This window comes from Ornithorhynchus anatinus, chromosome 14, assembly GCF_004115215.2.
Source record: "Ornithorhynchus anatinus isolate Pmale09 chromosome 14, mOrnAna1.pri.v4, whole genome shotgun sequence".
NCBI lineage: Eukaryota > Metazoa > Chordata > Mammalia > Monotremata > Ornithorhynchidae > Ornithorhynchus > Ornithorhynchus anatinus.
This window is the reverse complement of record NC_041741.1, coordinates 34,574,543-34,599,234: the sequence shown is the minus strand read 5'-3', so window position 1 is coordinate 34,599,234 and position 24,692 is coordinate 34,574,543. Positions and strand designations below refer to the sequence as shown.

General features: G+C 44.1%; 1 protein-coding gene across 1 annotated transcript in view; it reads left to right on the top strand.

The window, feature by feature from the left end:
* The first annotated feature begins 12,228 nt into the window (after positions 1-12,228).
* The window catches only part of TMCC3 (transmembrane and coiled-coil domain family 3), a 58,198-nt gene continuing 45,734 nt past the window's right edge, over positions 12,229-24,692 (top strand). Inside the window, exon 1 of the mRNA XM_029079328.2 lies at positions 12,229-12,449. Within this exon, the coding sequence (XP_028935161.1) occupies positions 12,372-12,449 (78 nt within the window). The 5' untranslated portion in view covers positions 12,229-12,371. The remainder of the gene's footprint in view (positions 12,450-24,692) is intronic.

Sequence of the window (24,692 nt, the reverse complement as noted above, 5' to 3'; positions counted from 1 at the left end):
ATGGTGGTCAAAGCAAAGACTAGGTGGTATCCCATCTCCAGGAAACAAAACCATTTGCTCTGAATAGTCGAAATTGGGTGCTCTGTTCAATCAGTGGTATTTATTGAGTTCTTACTATGTACAGAATACTGTACTAAGCACTTAGCACTGTATTAAGCGCTTAGCACTGTACTTAGCTTTGTATTTATAGGCCCAATTCTAAAAGAAGGGAGTAAAGGGGATAATTGTGCTTAAATTTAGCATTGTTTCCTCATGTAGGCCAGGGTATAGGTGTTGATGATAAACTAGAAAGATATTCCATTCAGATGGATCTTGAGGCCAGCAATAAGAAACTAACTGAAAATTGAATTGAAATAGGAAGCTCATACTAGGAAAAATAGACTGCTCTGAGCATCATTCCTGGAATTCCTGATCTTTTGATCTTTTCTGATCAAACCCCAGCTTTATCCCCTTCCCTTAGAATTGGGCCTGTAAACACAGTGCTAAGTACAGTGCTAAGCACTTATTCATTCATTCATTCAATAGTATTTATTGAGCGCTTACTATGTGCAGAGCACTGTACTAAGCGCTTGGGATGAACAAGTCGGCAACAGATAGAGACAGTCCCTGCCGTTTGACGGGCTTACAGTCTAATCGGGGGAGACGGACAGACAAGAACAATGGCACTAAACAGCGTCAAGGGGAAGAACATCTCATAAAAACAATGGCAACTAAATAGAATCAAGGCGATGTACAATTCATTAACAAAATAAATAGGGTAACGAAAATATATACAGTTGAGCGGACGGGTACAGTGCTGTGGGGATGGGAAGGGAGAGGTGGAGGAGCAGAGGGAAAAGGGGAAAATGAGGCTTTAGCTGCGGAGAGGTAAAGGGGGGATGGCAGAGGGAGTAGAGGGGGAAGAGGAGCTCAGTCTGGGAAGGCCTCTTGGAGGAGGTGATTTTTAAGTAAGGTTTTGAAGAGGGAAAGAGAATCAGTTTGGCGGAGGTGAGGAGGGAGGGCGTTCCAGGACCGCGGGAGGACGTGACCCAGGGGTCGACGGCGGGATAGGCGAGACCGAGGGACGGCGAGGAGGTGGGCGGCAGAGGAGCGGAGCGTGCGGGGTGGGCGGTAGAAAGAGAGAAGGGAGGAGAGGTAGGAAGGGGCAAGGTGATGGAGAGCCTTAATACAGTGCTAAGTGTTTAGTATAGTATTCTGTACATAGTAAGATCTTTACTATGTTTATGTGTTTGACTGAACTAATTCATTGTTTAATCTCACTGAGTTGCAAAATTAGCTTCATGGAGCATAGTGTAAAGACATCTTCTAAGTAGGTGTCTTATAATGTCAGTCTAATGTGCTCTTTAATGAACGTCTGGATTTGTTTGGCTTTCTTGATACAAACTCTGGTCCTCCATGTACTTCTTTGTCTTTTTCCCACCTTATAGTGAATTTTAGAAGTCTTGTTATGGAAATTGTGCAGACACCATAGTTTTGTATTTGGAACTGATGTTCAAGAAATCGTGAACCTTTCCTATTTTGAGGGGAGTGAAAATTCAATTTGCAGTATTAACTATTTTCTCTGTCTCACAAGCCCATAACCTTGGCATTATCCTCTACGCAACTCTCTCATTCAACCCAGAGAGTCAGTCTCTAACCAACTCCTGTCAGTTCTGCCTTCACAGCTCTTCACTCCACTAATACCAAACTGCTCACTGTACCTAGATCTTGTGATTTCTTGCCCAAATCCTCCCTCTGCCCTGGCACTTCCTTCTTCTTCATACTAGACAGGCTACCACTCTCCCCACCTTCAAAGCCTTTACTAAAATCACATCTCCTCGAAAAGACCTTCCCCGATTAAGCCCTCTTATACCCTACTCCCTCTGTCTTCTGCTTTAGCTGGGCACTTGGATCTATGCCCTTTGAGCACTTGATAGTCACCCTACCTTCAGCCCTACAGCACTATGTGCTTATTGGTAATTCATTTTAATATCTGTCTACCCCTCTAGACTTTAAGCTAGTGTGGGCAGGGAAAATGTCTACCAACTCTGTTGTGGTGTTCTCTCCCAAGTGCTTAGTATGCGCTCAGTGCACAGCAAACGCTTGGTAAATATCACTGATCTATGAGTGTAGTTGATGTAAACTCACCCAAATGACTCTTCTGTTATAGTTTGGGACATCACTCAGTACAGTGTCAACTTCCTGAATATACACATCCTTTAAAACTTTAGACAGTGAGCTTGCTGTGGTCAGGGAATGTCCCTGTTTATTGTTGTATTGTACTTTCCCAAGCTCTTAGTACAGTGCTTTGCACACAATAAGGGCTTAATACAATTGAATGAATGAATAAAATCAGGGCAGAATTGAACTCATATTCAGTAAAAATCCTGGGGTTGAAAAATGCAGTCAAGGAGTGTGTAGCTTTGTTTGTAAACTTGGGATAAGAAAGTAAGGTATACAAAAATGTTGGAGTTATCTTTAGGTTTGTCTTCAGAGAGGATGCTTAGAGTCATAATATTTTTGTTTCAGTATTAATCCCTCACTGTGCACTTTCCCCTTGGTTTCTGTGGAATTTCATTTGACCTTGATCAAGTCACCAGCTGCTTTGGGCCTTAATTTCCTGTCAGTAAACTGGAAATGATAGCATTGCTTCAGCAAATAATGTTTATAGAGTGATTTAAAAGCCCTGACCTTGTACAAATGAGAGTTTTTTATGATTATTATATGATCCATTTGCACTCTTCATTGATAACAACTAAAGCTTTCAGAATAACTCACAACACAGCATCACCTGAAAACCAATCTTATAATTATGACTGTCAAAGAAGTTGAGATTTAGTTCACTGATTGCACTGCACTCTGGACAGGTACCAAAAGCTGAATTTTGAGGAAGGAAAAGCACTCTATATTTTTATGGTATTTGTTAAGCGCTTTCATCCAAGTCAGTCAGGTTGGACACAGTCTCTGTCTCACCTGGAGCTCACAGTTCAAGTGGGAGAGAGACCAGGTAGTGAATCCCCATTTTACAGTTGAGGAAACTGAGGCACAGAGAAGTTAGGTGATTTGCCCAAGGTCACACAGCAAGCAATTGGCAGAGCTGGGTTTAGAAACCAGGTCCTTTGATTCTCAGGCCTATGCTCTTTCCAGGAGGCCATGCTGCTTCCTCTATATAAATGGTTTATTCATTCTGTTTTCCCCTACCTCTCCCATTCTCCCACCCCTCCACTGTTTCATTTACATGCCCTTTTCTTTCCCTTTCAAAGAGCATTTAAAATTAAAGAAAACTCTGTCACCATGCCATTTATCGAAGCAAATGCATAAATGTCAGCTGGGTCCAGTACCTGAACTGCAACTTAACAATTCTTCTAAATCTTCTGCCCAGTATTTATCAGTCTTCCCTTGATGCTACTTTGCATCCCAATTGGAAAGGCCATGCTGAAATGCAATAATGCTAATGTCAGAATCTCATCTTTGGGGACAGAGCTGATTTTAGGAGCCACCAAAGGGGACAGGTGCCCTGAGGGAATTTTAAAGAGTTAAATTTCACTGATTCACTTACTCAGAACCTGTTCTAGGGTTGAGCAGCCAGCTCAGAGCTAGTGAGTGGATAGGAGAGTATAATTGTGTGGTTAAGGTAATTAGGTTGGATACAGTCCCTGTCCCACACTAGGCTTTCAGTCTAAATGGTAGGGAGAACAAGTATTTCACTGCCACTTTACAGTTGAGGAAACTGAGACATGGAGGAGTCAAGTGACTTACCCAGTGTCACACAACAGGCATGTAGCAGAGATGAGATTAGAACCCAGATCCCTCAACTCCCAGGACCATGCTCTCTCCTGTCAATAGTTAATAAATCAATGTTACTTATTGAACTCTTACTATGTGCAGAACACTGTACTAAGCACTTGGGAGAGTTGAATACAACAAAACTAGCAGACACATTCCCTTCCTGTAAGGAACTTACAGTCTAGAAGGGGAGACTGTAGGCCTCACTGCATCTCCTCCACCTTTCCCAAACCCCAAGTGGGATGGAGAAACCAGGTGGTGTTGGGGAATAGGTATGGAACCAGGCCTGGTGACTAGAGTTGGAGGAAGGCTAGGAGGGCAGAAGAGAAGAATGCCATCCAGGAATTACTGAGCTCTTTCTCATTACCCTCTTCATGCCCAGCTTGGTGTCCTTCCCGTCTGCCACAAAACGTGCCACCTCATTCTCTAAAGCCCAATACTGAACTGGTTCTTTGATGATGGAACAACTGAAATGGTGTCGGTAACAAACAATTTCCTGCCTACTCTGCTCTCCATTAAGAAGGAATTGGCCAGATTTGTCAGGGGATTAATGGGATGCTGAGGTTCATCCCAGCACAATACTTCCCTGAAAAGCCATGAAAAGATTTTTCCAATTTCCAATATATTGAAAATAGGCACCAGATTTCTCTATTGAAAACAGCCCATATGGAGAGAATAACACAACTTAAATATTTATAAACCACAATTTTTTTGCTAAGTGATGCAGACATTTCTTTGTGTGTGTGTATGCCTGTGTGAGAGTCACAGATTTTCTTTTTAAGTAAGTGACTCTGAAAATCACATTAGAATTTGAAAATTCAGAAGTGTCCCTTTGCTGGGTTTTAAGTACCACCTTGGATGGGTGGAAAATGGGCTTTCCCGAGGCCACTGACTGCTCATGACCCTTTCTCAGGCTGGAGAAGATTCAAGTGAAATGTTAATATGAGCTAGAAGCAGGGGATTGGCAGGTTTATACAGTACTGTTCAGTATCTTCCCAGGTGGACCAGGAATATTTGGATGAAATTTGTACTTTTAAAATGATGTGATTCTTGATTTGGTGCTTGGTTAAACTAAAACACAACACTGGGAACTCAGAAGTAGCGGAAATAGGAAAGACAAGAAGGACTGAATCTACTGAGAGACATCAATCTTTTGAATTTCCTGTTTCTAAAAGCCCTGTCTGTTTTGCTTCATACATGGGAGATGGGGAACTGAGGCTCCTGGTGCCCTTGAACAGTCAAACTGTGGAAACAAATGTTATCTAGCACAGTTGTACTGAGAGCTTGGTGACCTCACAGGCTGCTTGAAATGCTGAGGTAATCTTTAAAGTGGGTGGGGGGACCAGAAGTTGCCTTGCATAAGCAACTTTACTTTTTGGGTCTTTGCAGAGTCAGGCATATTTGAGCAGCATATTCTACTGCTGACGACTAATTGAATAGAATTGAGAAGAAAAGGCAGACTGTTAGTATATACTGAGACGTGGAGGTGCTACAGTACAGCCTCATTTACTTTATAGTAAGCGCTTAACAAGTACCATAATGATAATAATTATTATTATTCTAAATGACTGGGCCTGATAGATCTCTTCATAGCCTTTGGTTTTTTTTAATGGTATTTGTTAAGCATTTATATACCTGACACTGTACTAAATGCTGGGTTAGATACAAGCTAGTCAGGTTGAACACAGTCCCTATCCCACAGAGGGCTCACAGTCTTAATTCCCATTTTAGAAATGAGGTAACTGAGGCACAGAGAAATGGAGTGACTTTCCCCAGATCACACAGCAGGCAAGTGAAGGAACCGGGATTAGAACCCAGATCCTCTGACTCCCAGGCCTGTGGTCTTTCTAAGAGGTCACCCTGCTTCTCCTTCTGCCTACGGGAGCAAAAATCAAAAATAGTATGTGGTAAGCATTTGCTACTTGCCAGGCACTGTACTAAGTGCTGGGGTAGATACAAGTTAATCAGGTTGGACACAGTCTCTGTCCACATAGGGCTCACAATCCTAATCCCCATATTACAGATGAGGTAACTCTAATCCCAGCTGTGTCACTTGCATACTGTGACCCTGGGCAAGTCACTTAACTTCTCTGTGCCTCAATTCCCTCCTCTGTAAAATGGGGATTAAGCCTGTGAGCCCCACATGGGACAGGGACTGTGTCCAGCACAATTTGCTTGTATCTACCCCAGTGCTTAATACAGTGCCTGGTACACAGGAAGCACTTAGCAAAAACCACAATTATTATTGTTAGTATTATTAGTGGCCATCCCCAATTGCTTAGTACAGTGTTCTGCACATAGTAAGCACTCAATAAGTACCACTGATTGATTGATTGATTGATTGATTGATCCCAATTGACAGAATGGGTAGTGAAAGAAAGGTGAAGATGCAGTGTCATGGGCTTTAATGGCCCGGTTGCAGCCAGGCTGGGGTCGGGGCAGAGGCGGCGAGGAGAGTATGTTACCTTTGCGTCAATCAATCAGTGGTATTTATTGAGCACTTACTGTGTGCAGAGCACTGTACTAAGTCCTGAGGAGAATACAGTACAACAGAAATAGCGGGGACGTTCCCTGCCCAGGACAAGCTTACAGTCTAGAGAGCTGCATGCTGGGGCTTGCCTGTTCCTGGCCTCCTGAGTCCAAGTCACATCTGAATCTGGATTCTAATCCCAGGTCCGCCACATGTCTGCTGTGTGACCTTGGGCAAGTCACTTAACCTTTCTGTGCCTGTTAATCCCCATTTTACAGATGAGGTAAGATTGTGAGCCCCATGTGGGACAAGGACTGTGTCCAACCCGATTTGCTTATACTCACCCCAGCGCTTAGAATAGTGTCTGGCACATAGTAAGCGCTTAACAAATACCACAAGTATTATTACTTTCCAGCTGGGAGCAAACGCCAGTAGTGCTCACCCCTGTCCCTAGTCCAGATTCTCCCTTCAAACTGGGCTCACGCCCAGCTCAGTCAAGCTCTAAGGAGAGCACCCCCCCCTTGGAAAGCAGTGCATGTTGGCTTGGGAGATACCAGAGACTTGGGAAATCCCATGACTTGGCTTCCTTTCAAATGGCAAGCCAGTTAATCTAGATTCCTTTATTACAAGCTCTCAGGGGTGGTTGGAAATCTGTAAGAAAAGACCATGTGCCTGCGATGATTTACTGGCCCATCCACCCTAAAGCCAGAGGCTGGGTCAGGTGACACAGTCAGGTCATGGGCCCTTCCAACTGCTTGCCTTTAGAATCCTACTAGCCCCGGTACTGTTTGGTTCACAGGAAGCAGTTAGGCACATTCATTTCAGAGGATTCTCCGCCGGGAGAACTGAGAGAGATGTCCCAAGAGAGCAGGACTCATCATGCCTCCACCTCAGGAAATGGCATTGTTGCACATATTTTACAGAGATGCATAAAAATGTTGTCAGCCAACCCAAGTAATACCAAGCCTAAGTTTTCCATTCGAGACTCAAATCTTTGTTGTCCAAAAATAAAGATCTCCTGTCAGGTAATTGACTCCTATAAAACAGGAATGCTACTGACTCTGTTGCAACTCAAGGCACCAGTTTTTGTGAAACAAAATGCGAGTGTTAACAGGGACCATTTTAAGTTGGCAGCAAACCATTTAATTGAAAGGAGAAATGTACATTTGCCTCAGGCTGGGCAACTCCCATCCTGAAAATGGTAAGGTGTATATTGCTGACATGGACTGTTTAATCGCACTTTTAAAACATGATTTGTCCACTTTTTCCTCCTCCTCCTCCTCTCTCTCTCTCTCTCTCACTAATTTTTCATTTGTAAAACTATTTTTTTGTAAAGCAAGCATGGATTTCCCTTTTGTAAAAGAATGAAAAGTACAGAGGGAGCTTGCTATCCTGATTTTATTAGAGATGGATGTCTTTGACTTTGCACACTGCATTTCGGCTCTCCCACTTTCCCACTCCCACTAATTTTACAGATGGAGTTTGGGTCTTTTTATGAAGTACACTGGGGTCTGGGGACAGAAGGCCCAAGACCAGCAAAGTGGTTGGGTGGGCCTGGGGCCTGCCCTTGTTCTGCTCTGCCATTACCTGACTGCCCTGGCCATCTCCATGATGGTGAAACAGTATGGCTCAATGGGTAGAGCATGGGTCTGGGAGTCAGAAGGACCTTCATTCTAATCCCAGCTCCGCCGCTTGTCTGCTTTGTGACCATGAGCAAATCATTTAATTTCTCTGTACTTCAGTTACCTCATCTGTAAAATAGGGATTAAGGCTGGAGCCCCATGTGGGATTGAGACTGGGCCCAACCTGATAACCTTGTATCTATCCCAGCAATTAGTACAGTGCCTGGCATAGAGTAAGTGCTTCAAAAATACCATAAAACTAACAAATGAGAAAAAGAAAAACCAGTAGCCTTCTTTATGTCTTGAAGCACCTTGTAGTAGACTAACTCCTTCAGAAAACATCTGTATGCTCTGGATCACCTCACTCTGTTATGTTCTTCTTTAATCACATTTATAAAATAATCTGCTCTTTCAAATATCAATGCAAGATATTTTAATCCCAAATTTTTAGGTTGTGGTGGAGAAGCCATCTCTTCCACATCTGTTTGGGCATCTTGCAATAGTGCATTAGACTGTTAAAGTTTGATGAGGTCCTGTGATGATCAATCAATCATATTTACTAAGCATTTGCTGTGTGTAGTGCACTGTACTAAGTGCTTGGTAAAGTACAATATACCAGAGTTGATAGATACATTCCCTGCCCACAACAAGCTTACATTCTAAAGGGGGAGACACACATTAATACAAATAAATTGTGGATATGTACATAAGTACTGTTGGTATGAGGGTGGGATTATAATAGGTGCAAATCCAAGTGCAAGGTGAGATATGTATCTATAATTTTCTTTACTCATATTGATGCTGTTGATGCCTGTCTACTTGTTTTGTTTTGTTTTGTTGTCTGTCCTGTCTCCCCCACTCTAGACTGTGAGCCCGTTGTTGGGTAGGGATTGTCTGTTGCCGAATTGTATTTTCCAAGCACTTAGTACAGCGTTCTGCACACAGTAAGCACTCAGTAAATACGACTGAATGAACGACTGAATCCAAGTCCAAAGATGAGGTCATTCTTGGATGATTCATCGACACCTGCAACATCCATTCCTAAATTAAGTTCTCTGTCTAAGTTAAGTTTTTTGGTTCTTTGCTGAAGGGTCTGTTCAGCACCTTGAAAATCTTAGATAAACAGGGCAGAACTTTCTCCAAGATCCATTCATTTTTAATGGTTTAAACTCTGCTTGGGTGGGGTGATGGGCAGGGAACTTGGGTGGGAAAGGATTTACTTATCTGTGGCAGTTGGTCACAGCCATATGTGAGTGGTAATATTTTAACTTAATATTTTAAAATATTAACATAGGCAGTTCATACAGCAAGGGTGGTAGTAAACTGGGGTAAGGTATCAAACAATCCTGGTTGTATGTATGATGGCGTGTTTGTAAATAACAACGCTAGTTCTCTCCCCAGGATGGCTCTTCTGTGGGGTAATGGAAATCTGGGGAAATCCGGGGTACGTCTAAACCATGTTTAGCACTCATTTGACATTGCTAAATATCAAATAGATTCCCTCTAGATTGTAAGCTCCTTGTGTGCAGGGAATCCCGTCTACCAACTCTAATGTACTTTTCCAAGCGCTTAGTAAAGTGCTCTGCATACAAGTAGGTGCTCAGTACAGTGTTCTGCACATAGTAAGCACTCAGTCAAATACTATTGACTGATTAATACATACCATTGATGGTTAAATAGTGCAAGAGTGTGGAGGGGGAAAGGGGAGCAGCTAGTGTGCAGCTTGGTGGAGAACCTAGAACCTAGTGATTCCAGAAACCTTGAATATGCAGGTTAGTACTGAGCATTGTTTGGAACTGTGTTCCTCCCTCTTCTTAAGGCCTCTCTTGTACATGTGACCTACAACTTCTAGTGGTATTAATAATCGTCACTTAATAATTGTAACACATTCTGCTTTAGGCCTGGGTTTGCAAACCATTCTGCAGTCTCAGCTGATAATCTAAGCAGGCTCAGTAATAATGAAAAGAATAATACTGATGCAACTCATTACTTGACAAACATTATTGTTTCACTCAGCCGGAGGTGTTTGGGAGCACCGGAGGCAAGGTGTTTTCCATGTAGATAGAGGCTTTGTACTTGAAGTTTTTCTTCCTTCTAATTTGTCAATCTCCGGTGCAAGGGGCACCCACATTTTCTACTAAGAAATCCGGACAACAACTAGCCCTGCTGGTTTCTTTCTTTTCTGGGAGTTTTTATTTTTGAGTTATTCATTTTATGTATTTTTGACACTTTTTTATTATAGTCTCCCCTCCCTTCAAAGCCTTATTGGAAGCACATCTCCTCCAAGAGGCCTTCCCAGACTCAACCCCACTTTTCCTCATTTCCCACTCCCTTTTGCTTCACACCTGCTCCCTTTGCTCTCCCCCCTCCCCCCAGCCCTACAGCACTTATGTACATATCTGTAATTGTATTTGTATTGTATTGTATTGTATTCCCCTCCTCTAGACTGTCAGCTTGTTGTGGGCAGGGAATGTCACTGTTTGTTGTGTTATTCTTTCTCAAGCTTTTAGTACAGTGCTCTGCACATAGTAAGCACTCAATAAATATGACTGACTGACTGAATGAATGAATTTCCCTAAAGTTTTAAGGCAGTGAACTTAAATGTAAACCTGAATTCAGTGTGCAGCTCATTGGCATCATTGCAAATCAAATATGACTTTCTTTTAATCTTTCTCATTTTGTAGAAGAATGGCAGAAGTCTCTCTCTCTCTCTCCCCCTCACATGACCTCTGATGTCCAAGCTTTTGCCACTAAGCCATGGTGCTCCTCTTGAATGAATGAACTCTATTGCATTGTACTCTCCCAGGCGCTTAGCTCAGTGTTGTGCGCACAGTAATTGCTCAGTAAATATGATTGAGTGAATGAACTCTGTTGCACTGTACTCTCCCAGTCACTTAGCACAGTGCAGTGCGCACAGTAAATGATTGAATGAATGAACTCCATCCAGCTGATTCATCCATTCAGTCCTATTTATTGAGCACGTACTGCGTGGCTACTACAGAGAAGCCGCGTGGCTCAGTGGAAAGAGCTCGGGCTTAACAAATACCACCATTATTACTGGAGCGCTGTAGTGAGCGCTTGGCAAGTAAAATTCAGGTGGTTGTTGGCTGGGCCCCCCGGGGGTCGGGGGGGCAACCTGGAGCCTTGTATTCCCCTCAGCGCTTAGAACAGTGCTTTGCACATAGTAAGTGCTTAACAAATGCCACCATTATTACTGGAGCTCTGTAGTGAGCGCTTGGGAAATAGAATTCAGGAGGTTGTTGGCTGGGCCCCCTGGGGTGGGGGAGCAATCTGGAGCCTTGTATCCCTCCCAGCTCTTAGAACAGTGCTTTGCACATAGTAAGCACTTAACAAATACCACCATTATTACTGGAGTGCTGTAGTGAGCGCTTGGGAAGTAGAATTCAAGTGGTTGTTGGGTGGGGCAACCTGGGGGGAGAGATCTAAGCCTGTCGGTGGGCAGGGATTGTCTCTGTTGCTGAATGGTCCATTCCAAGCGCTTAATAATAATAATGTTGGTATTTGTTAAGCGCTTACTATGTGCAGAGCACTGTTCTAAGCGCTGGGGTAGATACAGGGTCATCAGTTTGTCCCACGTGAAGTTCACAGTTAATCCCCATTTGACCGATAATAATGTATTTGTTAAGCGCTTACTCTATGCCGAGCACTGTTCTAAGCGCTGGGGTAGATACAGGGTAATCAGGTTGTCCACGTGAGGCTCACAGTTAATCCCCGTTTGATAGATGAGGTCACTGAGGCCCAGAGAAGTGAAGTGACTTGCCCACAGTCACACAGCTGACAAGCCGGGAGTCGAACCCATGACCTCTGACTCCCAAGCCCGGGCTCTTTCTTACTGAGCCACGCTGCTTCAGTGCTCTGAATATAATAATGTTGGTATTTGTTAAGCGCTTACTATGTGCAGAGCACTGTTCTAAGCGCTGGGGTAGATACGGGGTAATCAGGTTGTCCCACGTGAGGCTCACAGTTAATCCCCATTTACAGATGAGGTCACTGAGGCCCAGAGAAGTGAAGTGACTCGCCCACAGTCACACAGCTGACAAGTGGCAGAGCCGGGAGTCGAACCCATGACCTCTGACTCCGAAGCCCAGGCTCTTTCCACTGTGCCACGATATAGTAAGCGCTCAATCAATATGAGTGAGTGAGTGAGTGAGTGAGTGAGTGAGTGAGTGAGTGAGTGAGTGAGTGAGTGAGTGAGTGAGTGAGCGGGGGCTGCGGGAGGGGGCGCGGCCCCCCGCCTTTGCCGGTGGGCGGCAGCAGGGGGCGCCGCAGGGAAGCGGCGGCTCGGCGCTGCCCCCGCCTTTGCCGGTGAGCGGCAGCAGGGGGCGCCAGCCGCGGGTCCAGGGCTAAGCGGGGCTGGTCGGCGCCGGCGGAGCGCGCTGGTCTCCCTCCGGTCTCCCTCTTGTGCTCCCTCCTGTGCTCCCTCCTGTGCTCCCGTCCGTGCTCCCGTCCGTGCTCCCTCCCTCCCTCCCGGGCGCCGCTGCCACAGCCCCACCATGCCGGGCAGCGACACGGCGCTCCCCGTCGACCGGACCTACTCGGACCCCGGACGGCAGCCGCGCTGCAAGAGCCGGGTAAGGGCAGCCCCGCTTCCTCATCCAGCCCCTGCCCCTGCCCCTGCCTCCGCCCCGGACCCGGACCCTCACCCCTCTGCCTGCCCCAAGCCCGCTCCCTCCTCCTGCCCATGGTCCCTGCCCCGCGCCTTTCTCCGGCCCCTGCCCCGGTCCCTGCTGCTGCCCTTGCCCCCTTCCCTGCCCTGGTCCCTGCTTCTGCTCTTGCTCCGGTCCTTGCCCATGTTTCTGCCCCTGCCCCCAGGCCCTGCTCCTGCCCCTGCCCCGGTCCTTGCCCATGTTTCTACCCCTGCCCCAGTCCCTGCTCCTGCCCCTGCCCCTGCCCCGGTCCTTGCCCATGTTTCTACCACTGCCCCAGTCCCTGTTCCTGCTCTTGCCCCGGTCCTTGCCCAGTCCTTGCCCATGTTTCTGCCCCTGCCCCCAGTCCCTGCTCTTGCTCTTGCCCCGGTCCTTGCCCATGTTTCTGCCCCTGCCCCGGTCCCTGCTCTTGCCCCCGCCCCGGTCCTTGCCCATGTTTCTGCCCCTGTGCCTGTGCCTGCCCCTTCCCCGGTCCTTGCCCGTGTTTCTGCCCCTGTTCCTGTGCCTGCCCCTGCCCCGGTCCTTGCCCATGTTTTTGCCCCTGCTCCTGTGCCTGCCCCTGCTCCTGCCCCTGCCCCGGTCCTTGCCCATGTTTCTGCCTCTGCTCCTGTGCCTGCCCCTGCCCCGGTCCCTGCTCTTATGCCTCTCTTTGCCCCGGTCCCTACCCCCTGTCCCTGCCCATGTTTAATAATAATGATGGCATTTGTTAAGCTCTTACTATGTGCAAAGCACTGTTCTAAGCGCTGGGGGGGGATACAAAGTGATCATCAGGTTGTCCCACATGGGGTTCAGAGTCTTCATCCCCATTTTAACTGAGGCCCAGAGAAGTGAAGTGACTTGCCCAAAGTCACACAGCTAACAAGCGGCGGAGCTGGGATTAGAACCCATGACCTCTGACTCCCAAGCCCGGGCTCTTTCCAGTGAGGCACACTGCCCTGGTGCCTGCTCTTGTCCTTGGCCCTGATCCTGTGCTGGCCCCTGCACTCTGCCCCTGGCCCTGCCCTCTGGCCCGAGCCTGGCCCGAGCTAGTTAAGGAGCATTTTACCAAACCAAGGACTTGAAACTTAAACTCCCCAAGAACTTGTGTGGGTCCAGATACACTGTTGCAGCTCCACCGAAGAATGCAGATGGCTCCACTTGCAACAGCAAGGAAGAAACCTGCAAAAGGAAAAAAAAACCCAGCAAAGGCATGCCCCGCCTGCCCCCCCCCCCCAACCTTCTGCTTTAAAATTCAGATGATGAAAACATGATAAATCTACCCTACGTTCAGTTCTCACACCCCACGTTAAGGAAAACTGGTAGTGCCCTAAACACTTTACAGTGCTCTGCACACCGTCAGTGAACAGCATGGATTAGTGAAAAGAGCACGGGCTTGGGAGTCAGAGGTCGTGGGTTCTAATCCTTTCTCCGCTACTTATCAGCTGTACGGCTTTGGGCAAGTCACTTAACTTCTCTGTGCCTCAGTTACCTCATCTGTAAAATGGGGATTAAGATTGTGAGTCCCACGTGGGACAGCCTCACTACTTGTATCTATCCCAGTGCTTAGAACAGTGCTTGGCACATAGTAAATGCTTAACAAATACCATTATTATTTTACATTTATTTAATTCTACTTACTTTTCTGGAAAGTAAAATATTAACAGCTCTGAGAACAAGTACCATTATTATCATCAGTAAATGCCATTGATTAATTATGGAAAAGTATACATACCTGAGCTGTCATAAGCATTTAGTACATTGCCTGCCTTGCACACAGTAAGCACTCAATAAATTTGATTGAATGAATGCACACAACTGTTTTTTGTTACCTTTGCATCACCTTCTCTCCACATATTTTTGTCAGAAGACAGTTCTGTAATATTCTAACAGCCCTCTATCCAAAACACTTAGTGAAAACACACCTTTTGGAAGCACTGCTAAGCTGTACAACTTTTATCAGTCATATGTGCTGAACATTTACTGGGTGCAGAGCACTGTACTAAGAGATTGGGAAGGGAAGGCATGAAGGGAAGGCTTTGAGGCAGACTTCCTCAACAGAGGCAATAGTAAGGACATGCCCATCCACACCATCTTCAAAATAGAAAAGGGGAAAGATCATGCTGAGCAGCCATCACAGCATCTCACTCCTGCACTGCTCAAACAATGGTATTTATTAAGCGCTCACTGTGTACAGAGTACTATACTAAGCGCTTTGGAGAGTATGGAGTTCTCAGACACATTCCCTGCCCTCATTGAGCTTTCTGTCTAGAGGGGGCTAGGTAGATCTTGCCCTCATTATATGTTATACTACTTGTGTCGCCTGTTTTCTATGTCTTGTACTTCTATTGTTTGCTACTGAGTGTCTAGTACAGTTGTCTGTACCCAATAAGAACTTAGTAAATACTGATGGTTAGCCTATTATCATGATCTTAGCCAAAATCCTTCCAGTACAGTACTGAATAGTATTGTTACTTGTTTTGGCCAGGGGCAGGAGAAGATTTTCGGCTCATTGTAAGCTACAGAGAATGAAACTGCTATATTGTCATGTTGTACTTTTCCCAAGCACGTAGTACAGTGCCCTGCACACAGTAAGTGCTCAATAAATACAATTGATTGGTTGACTGCAAAGAACGGCACCAAACCGAAACTCAGAAAGTCAAGACAATCAAAACGTCTAGACATTCACCAGGCTCCACAGTAGGAGGATTAATGCTCCAGAGTGACTTGGGTGGAGTGGAGGTGGGCAGGGCTGTACCTACCTAGGTAGAGCCACTTGGAAAATTCCCCCAGGCCCTGTGTGGAGGCAGCCCCACCCCTGCCCTGCAAGCAGCCACTGTAGGTAAAGGGGCAGGAGTGGTTGCACATGTGGGTCACCAGTAACCCAGCCAACCATCCCCCTTTCCCCTGCTGCTCTGCCACCCTGCTTGGAGTCTGGTCTTCCCGAGAAAGGGCCAGGCCAGGTCCTTTGGGGTAGAGAGCCTAGGACTGTCTGGGAAAGGGAGTTGGTAGCAGAGTGTCAATCTGGGGCAGGATGGGTGGATTGAAGACAGTATTTCAGCTCTTTGCCTACCTTCTTCCTGTTCAAACAGTGGGACAGGAAGTGAGGGAGATTTACAGCCCACAGGTTTCTGTCTGCTCTATGCAGAAGAGTTCCTGGCCCAAACTGGTACTCCACATTTTGATTTCAAAACCTGGTATTTGTTAAGTGCTTATTGTGTGCCAGGTACTGTTCTAAGCGCTGGAGTCGATACCTGCTAATCAGATCAAAAAGAGTCCCTGTGCCCCCTTAATCCCCATTTTACAGATGAGGTAACTGAGGCACAGAGAAGTTAAAGGACTTGCAGGGTCTCACAGTAGGCAAGTGGTAGAGTTGGGGTAAGAACTCAGGTCCTTTTGACTCCCAGGACTGTGCTCTAGCCACTAGGCCATGCAGCTTCATATTCATATTCTGTGGAGCTACAGGGCTTCCTCCCTTTTCTCTGTCCCTTTGAGAAAGGGAGAACACCTTCCAGGTGTTGAGGTGAGGGGTCACCGCTTTAGGCATATGACTGGCTCTGTGTCCTAGGGGTACATGCAAGAAGCCTCCGGGTGATTTATGGCAAGTATTAAAAAAAAAAGAGGCTATGTTCCAACATCCCTAGGGAACCCCCACCATAACCAAAGATCTTGATTGACCAAAAAAACTGCAGTTCGTCAAGAAATTCTACTATCCAAGCACTACTTTGTTCTGGCAGGCAGCAAACTAGATGACCAAATTTCTCTTGGGAGCCATTAGCCTGAGTGGGAAGACAACATGGCATCTAACTTCTTGTGGTTCAGTATCAGATGGCAAGACAGGATCTCAACAAGGAGGTACTAGGATGCAGAGCTTTGCCAAAAATGAAGGATCATAAATGCTCATATTTTTATATGAGCATTTAGTGAGGTCTCAGAGTGACCAAAAGAAGAGGGAAAAGAGAAAATGTGTTAAAACTCCTGGATTGATGCAAGATTGGTGCAAGAGAAGCAGTGTGGCCAGTGGATAGAGTTCTGTCCATGCTTTATCCATGGGCCTAGGGGTCAGAAGGATTCTAATTCTGGCTCTGCCACTTGTCTGCTGCTCTGTGACCTTGGGCAAGTCACTTAACTTTTCTGTGCCTCAGTTACCTCATCTGTAAAATGGGGATTAAGATTGTAAATCCCATGTGGAACATAGACCGTGTCTAACCTGATTAGCTTCTATCTACCCCAGCGCTTAGTACAATGCCTGGCACATAGTTAAGTGCTTAATAGATACTGTTAAAAAAAAAAGTGCAGTCTCAGCCCATGGGATCAGTCAGTCAATCATATTTATTGAGCCCTTACTGTGTGCAGAGCACTGTACTAATGACGTGGGAGAGTACAGTATAACAATATAACAAACATATTCCCTGCCCACGATGAGCTATGACTCCTCAGCGTTGGGAGACACCTGACAGACTCATGGGGTGGGGAAGTCAAGGAAGGTGTGGCTCTTTTTGAGCAGATGAGACAGAGGAAACTAAAAATAGCCCCAGATGCTGCAGACAGCAAAAGCGTCAGCCCATCAGGACAGTCTTTGAATGTACATGTTGCTTGAGACAGTTGGTCATGCTATGGCCTTTTCAGCCACACCCAAATCCATGGATAAAATTAACTATCAGTAGCATCATCTTCAACTACAAAAGAAAAATGTGTGCATGTGTGTATGTGTGTATGCACGTGCGTCCACAGAGCGTTGTTTCTTATGGGTGGCAGCCAGCTGATGTTTCTAGTTTTTGTGGGAGTTTTTTTGGCTTGATTTTGTTTTGTGGGGGTTTTTTTTGGCTTGATTTTGTTTTGGTTTTTTTTTAGCACCCACACCTCATCCCAGGCCTAAATTTTTTTTGTTTTGTTGTTGGTATCACTCACATCAGTCATCTCTCGCAGCGGGCAGCCGCGTGGGCAAAGGGGGTGAAAAGTAGGAGAACAAGGAGAGGCTTGTAGGCCTGGGCTAGTAGGGATGGGATGGGTTTTGAGATCGTTTGCTGGGTATTCCTGCATGCTCAACTCCACATGATAGTCAGAGCCTCCTGTCTCCTTCTCAGAGAAGAAAAGAAAGCCTTATAATTTGCTGTTGCTGATTCTAGCTGTGGGCGAAAATAGCTCTTGAGAACCCTCCGTGAGACCAGAAATTTAGTGCTTCCAAATGAAAATTGAGGGACACAGCTTGAGTGCCTGATCTCTCCAGGGAAAGAAAGCACTCTCCTTCTTGGATGTTTCTGTGCTTCCTGACCCCTCCCAGGTTGTCGAAATGTCACAAATGGGTGGAAGGTGATGTTCTTTGGATTTTTTTTTTTCCTCATAATAAAACGCTTTCCATGCTACCACTTCCTCTACCTTGACTTTTATTCCTGGCCTACAGTCATCAGAGTTTACTTTGTGAGCTTTATGTGCTTGCTCTTTATTAACCTGGGATGTTGGTGTCCTCTTCTCTATACAAAGTGTACTGAGGTGTATTTGTTCTCTCTAGCTCTCCCTCCTTCTCACTGGCTGATCTCGCTGGTAGCCAACAGCAGTAAAATCAGGGGATTTCTGTATTTTTTTGTTTGGATTTGGAAACTGTTGTAGGGACTTTATTCTAAAGATTATTGTTCAAAACTGGTATAACTGGTTCCTTTTATTGCTGAACATTTTAGTATACCAAGATTCTAATGACCTTATCAGTGCAGTGTGTACCTGAAGAAGGAAAGGGGAGGATAAATCTGAATAGATTTTTTTTCCTGTAAAAGCAACTTCTGTACATTTCGAAGTTCCCTTTCATGTGAAAGTTTTCCTCTAGAAATTCCGATGTGAATGTGATCAAGTCTAGATTGTAAGCTTCTAAATTAATTATGGTATTTAAGCGCTTACTCTGTGTCAAGCACTGTTGTAAGCACTGGGATAGATACTAGATAGGTTTCACATGGCGCTCACAGTCTAGGTATGAGGGAGAACAGTTATTGCATCCCCACGTACAGTTGAGGAAACTGAGGCAAAGAGAAGTCAAATGACTTGCCCAGGGTCACACTGTGGATAAATTGCAGAGCTGGGATTAGAACTCTGGTGCTCTGATTCACAGACTCGGGCTCTTTCCTCTAGGTCACGGTGCTTCTTATGGCCAGAGATTGTATCTACGAACTCTATTGTATTTCACTCTCTCAAACGCTTATTACAGTGCTCTGTACACAGTAAGCAATTGATACTGATTTGTTCATTAAAATGAGAAAAGTTTAAACATCCTTGCTTGCCCAATATACTCTTTTGTATATTCTTTCCTGGTAAACAAGTATATGAGCCATAGAAAATATGATAATCCTCTTTCCCAGGAAATTTGTGACTAGAGGTGGATAGAGTAAATAATCATCAGAAATTGAGGTTCTTGCTCACCTAAAATGTGTTTTGGATTTTCAGGGATATGAAATCCAGGGAAATTCTTGGGACTGATTCATAGTGGCTCATTCACAAGGCACCATGGGTTATGTCTCTTTAATGCAGGCTTATAGACATAAGACACAATTGGTTTCTGAAAACTGCATTCTAAATTGGAGCCCATTTTCTCAAGAACAAGCAGTAAGAGTAATGACAACTTTATGCATGGTCTACTGGGTGCAGTGCAGTGGGAAATACTTGGGAACGACTAAAAAAATAAGTGTCACAATCCCTGTCCACGAGGCACTTACACCCATATTGGAGAGATGCTCTTAATAAAAATGCTAATAAATTAGCATTTATATTTTAATATTAATAATCGATAAAAGTATTAGAAATACTATTACAAATAGTGTAATAATATTACCAAGTATTACAAATAACTGATTAACTCTATCCCAGTGCTTAGTACATTTCCTGGCACATAGTAATCTCTTAAATTCAATTAAAAAAAAAATTGAATACTGGAACGTCCTCCATCTTTATATTGGGCAGGCCACCAGTCTCCCACCTTCAAAACCTTATCGAAGACACATCTCCAAGAGGCCTTACTCAACGAGGCACTCATATCCTCTTCTCCCACTCCCTTCTGTGTGCTATTGCTCTTGGTTTTACATCCTTTATTCACCCTTCCCTCAGCCCCACAGCTCTTATGTACATCTGCATAACTTATTTATATGAAGGTCTGTCTCCCCCTCTAGATCATAAGTTCGTTGTGTTCAGGATACGCTTCTACTGACTTTTATTTATTGTTCTCTTCCAAGCATTTAGTTCAGTGCTGTGTACACAGTAAGTGCTCAATAAATTGATTGACTGAGTAATCAAAATTGATATTTGAACAGTGCCATAAATAGATTTCTCCCTGATCCAAGGTTGGATACCATATTTTTACTACAATCATCCAGAATTGTGTACTTAATTATAGATAATAGTGAAGGTATGTCTTCAGAGGTATTTCTATGTGCCAGGCACTGTTCTAAATTCTGTGGTAGCGCTATATTAAAAGGCTTTATATTGAATGAATGGCTCCATGGAATGGTAGCTGACTTTTACTTCATTGGAGTCAACAGGAGAGGTTAATACCTCCACTTTTTCTCCAGTGAAGAACAGTAAGCGGGAAATAGCTACTGCCATCAAGGAGGCTCGTGTCTGATATTTGAAACTGAGGGGTGGTAAAGCTGAAACACTATAAATTTAGAAGTTGTTGGTGCTCTTTGCCATAATTTGAGATATAATAATAATAATAATGTTGGTATTTGTTAAGCGCTTACTATGTGCCGAGCACTGTTCTAAGCGCTGGGGTAGACATAGGGGAATCAGGTTGTCCCACATGGGGCTCACAGTCTTCATCCCCATTTTACAGATGAGGGAACTGAGGCACAGAGAAGTTAAGTGACTTGCCCACAGTCACACAGCCAACAAGTGGCAGAGCTGGGATTCGAACTCATGAGCCCTGACTCCAAAGCCCGTGCTCTTTCCACTGAGCCACGCTGCTTCTCCTATGATCTCCTATGATCTCCTATGATCTCCTGATATCATAAGTCAAGGACTGTCTGCATTTCAATTTCTCCAACTATGACAGGATGATACCAAAATCAGCTTGAAAGGAGGTTCTGAAGTAGTGTTGTTGACAGTAAAGTTTCAATCTCAGTACCTCTCCAATTTTCTGACCTCCATTTCCCTCTTTTGTTTTCCTCCCTTCACCCCTCTGTGTAGCCATCTAGTTGTTCAGACAGCACTCATGTAGATGGTAGGGTATACTTTTCTTGGCAAAGAAGAATGTAATCATGTTACGTCTGTTGATTTATTTTCAGAGGTTATTGCTTATAAAAAGTAATCCCAGGAAGTAATCTGTGCACCTCAAGAGACAATCAGTTTTGACAAAATTAGTGAATATCTAAAATTATCAGGCTGAAGGAAAGTACAGATTATAATAAAAGTGAAGAACAATGTTACTACTCATCCTCACTGCAGTCAGAAGCCTAAGTGGCATGACATTAATAAGTTTAGCTGGGGGTAGTAAATATTTGTAGGTTGATTAATTTTTGAAACTTTCCAGCAGATGGAAATTTAACAGAAGAAAAAATAGTTTGGATTTTGTTTTACTAATTTTCAATATGATCTTATGGTATGATTACTTTAAATAATATTGAGTGGTATATGTCCAACGCTTACTGTGTGTCAGGCATTGTACTAAGCGCTGAGTTGATACAAGGTAATCTGTCCCTGTCCCACATAGATCTCACAGTCTCACAGTGACTTGCCAAGTTGGGTAGACAAATGGAGGAGTTGGAATTAGAACCCAGGTCACCTGATTCCCAGGTCAGTGCTCTTTCCAGTAAGCAATACTCCTTCAAAGAGAATAGTGAAAATTTAGCCACCAGTCCGGCTCCCCACTTGACAACCGTCTTTGTTATTGGCATTAATGTAACTCTCTTTCCTGCACTACTGGATGTCCAAGGTGCAACCAGCCTGGGGAAGCATTGTGGCCTAGTGGAAGGAATACATGCCTGGGAGTCAGAGGACCTGGTTCCTAATCCCAGTTCCTCCACTTGTCTGCTGTGTGACCTTGGGTAAATCACTTCACTTCTCTATGCCTCAGTCACCCCATCCATAAAATGGGGATTAAGGCTGTGAGCCCCATGTGGGTTATGAACTGTGCCCAAACTGATCATCTTGTATCTACCCGATCTACACCAGCATTTAATACAGTTCCTGGCACAAAGTAAGCGCTTAACAAATTCCATTAAATAAAACAAAACCAGGCATAAAGCGGTAATATATTTCTTGAGTCTAGCTTTTACCCTGAGTGAGTTGAGGAAAGCAACTGACAATATTGGGCTAGTTCTTGTGGTGTGTAAAGCCTACCCCCTGCGGAGTCCAGTAAACTGTTTACCTTCGGTAAGGGGAAACAACTCTTTCAGGAATTATTTTCAGAAATCACCTCCCTCAAGAGGACTAAGTGAACTGTGGTACCTGAAAAGATCCATCCTGAACAGCTTCCCAGAAAGTGGTTTCCTCACTGGGGGATCGAGCATTTTGTTATCAGAGGGTCATTATTGGCTTCAAGGAGATATCCTGTGGAGGGGAAGAAAATTCACTTCTCCAGTGCTGGGTTTGTCTTTGTTTTTCTGACCTTCTACTACTAATGCAGGGCACTGCTTTCATATTGCAGAACTTAATGAAGCCAGGTGGACAAGCCTAGTTTTGTTCCTTGAAAAAACTTGGAGAGTGGAATTTTAGGCAAATTCTAGTCTTGCACCTAATTGTTTAAATCCCAGAAGCTGTGAAAGTGGTAATGCTGTGACATCCATATCAAATGTTTCTGCTGTAATAAATTGAAATTATCCATGCTTAAAACTCTGTCTTGTTTCTGCATTTCCCAGTTGCTTTTATGAGCTTTTACGGCTATTATTACCAACAAAACAGTAGTGCTGCCATGTGAGACTACATAATATAGCTAATGCTTTGGATTTCTAGTGTTTCCAAAATTCTTCAGGTAAATTGTGCCTAAAAGGTATGAATCTAGAGCTTAGCATCTTTCAGTGCCAATAAAACTGGCATAAACAAGAGATGATTGCTAACTCTGTCTCATACGCCCTAGTCATCACATCCTGGTTGTGAAATGAGGCAGATGATATTTAACCTCGGTTTCTAGGGTTTAGGGGAAGGTGCTTTGTGGGAGGGTGATGGTGATTAATGCCTTAGAACAAGAATGACATAATAGGTATTTGTAAATTAGCTGTGCTTGAGGAAGGAAGTTCTGTGATTTTAGCATGGATATAATGGGAAGGGCTACTCACTCTGTATGTATTAAATAAAATTTCATTTTCAAAGCATCATTCAATACATGCCTATACTTTTCAACATTATTTTTAGGCTCTCTCTTGAACTGCTTTTGTTTTTACTCTGTACCGAAACATAATGAAGCACTCTTTTTTAAATATTAATTTTAATAGTTCTCCATATACTGGGGATTTAAAAATAAGTAACAGATGATTTGCAGTCTAGAATTATAAGGAGAAGGAATTCAGGAGTCATAATTGAAAAAAATGGAAATTACAGGAAATCTTATAAAGGAAATATGGTAGTTAAAAACTAAACACCTTGTGTGCTTAAAAATACACACTTTTACCTCTTAATCTTCCATTTTAAAGTTTAGCTCTTTGATCATCTTTTGTCTTCACCATTTGTACACTAGTTTGATTTTATATTTCACTAGTGTGAAACAAGTTTTTGTTTCTTTGGCAGTATCACCGAGCTCCTGATAGGAATTTATAAACCCCTACCCAGTAGTTAGAAAGAAAAAGTCAAATGAGAAGAGATATAGTTTTATTTTGTAGAAAATTAGATTGAAGAATCCTTGTGTAAACAGAGAACATTACCACAAATATTGGGAGGGGGGAAGCAGAGTCAGTTAACCATGTGTTAGGTAAATATGAGGTCTCAAGTTGAAACCACATGGTTCCATTCTGAGCTGAAAAGTGATATGATTTTCTTTGGCCAATACTCAATGATTGTTTTTGCAATAGTGTTCCCTCTTACTCCTGCCCACTGGGGAAGTGGGGATGCTAAAAGGATTGATAACTAAAAGGAAGATCCTAATAATTTACAAGTTAATTTAGGTAAAAGGACCAAGACAAAAATCTGAGCCCAAGTCTTAAATGGCTCCCATCTCCTCCAGAGGAGTTAATCTTAGGGTAATAGTGCAGAACACTATTGACCCCAAGAATCAAAGGTACTCTGATGTCCTGCTTTTCACTAGAATGCACAGATTAGGAAAAGACAAAATCTGTAAAGAGAATTAAGTCTGGCACAGATAGAGAAGCAATGTGGCCTAGTGGAAGGACCACTGGCCTGGGATTCAGAGGACCTCCTAGGTTCTAGTTCCGGCTCTGCCACTTGCCTGCTGTGTGATTTAACTTCTCGGGCCTCAGCTTCCTCATTGTAAAATGGGGATTAAATGCCAACGAGCCTCATGTGGATCAGGGACTGTGTCCAACCTGATTATCTTGTGTCTACTCCAGTGCTTAGTACAGTGCTTGGCACATAGGAAGGCTTAACAAATGCCACAATCATCATTATTACTATCAGATTTATTATTCATATTGCTACCCTTATGAAACACATCCAAATAATAATAATAATATTGGTATTTGTTAAGTGCTTACTATATGCAGAGCACTGTTCTAAGTGCTGGGGGAGATACAGGGTCATCAGGTTGTCCCATGTGAGGCTCACAGTTAATACAGATGAGGTAACTGAGGCACAGAGAAGTTAAGTGACTTGCCCACAGTCACACAGCTGACAAGTGGCAGAACCAGGATTCGAACCCATGACCTCTGACTCCCAAGCCCAGGCTCTTTCCACTGAGCCATGCTGCTTCTCTTCTCTTCTTCTCCAAAGACCCCTGTGAGTGTGTAGTATGTGCTTCGCACATAGTAACCACTTAAATACTACTGTTATGATTCAGTAGCTGGTAAAAGACTGTGTGGCCAGTGGTGAGTAGTTTCTACTTGATGCAAAGGCACAAGTTGCCATTTCCGCTTTAAGCGTTTTATGGTTTGGAAATGAGTTAAAGATTGATTAATGATCGAGTGCCCTTCCAGTTATCATGAGAAAAGGGAATGTTGCAGTGCCTGCGTTCATCTCTGCAAAACTGGTTGGGCAGTATCATACCGAAATGATGGCTTGCTTATAGCCAGAGGACAGGGATTAGGATAAGAATAAGAACGAGACAGC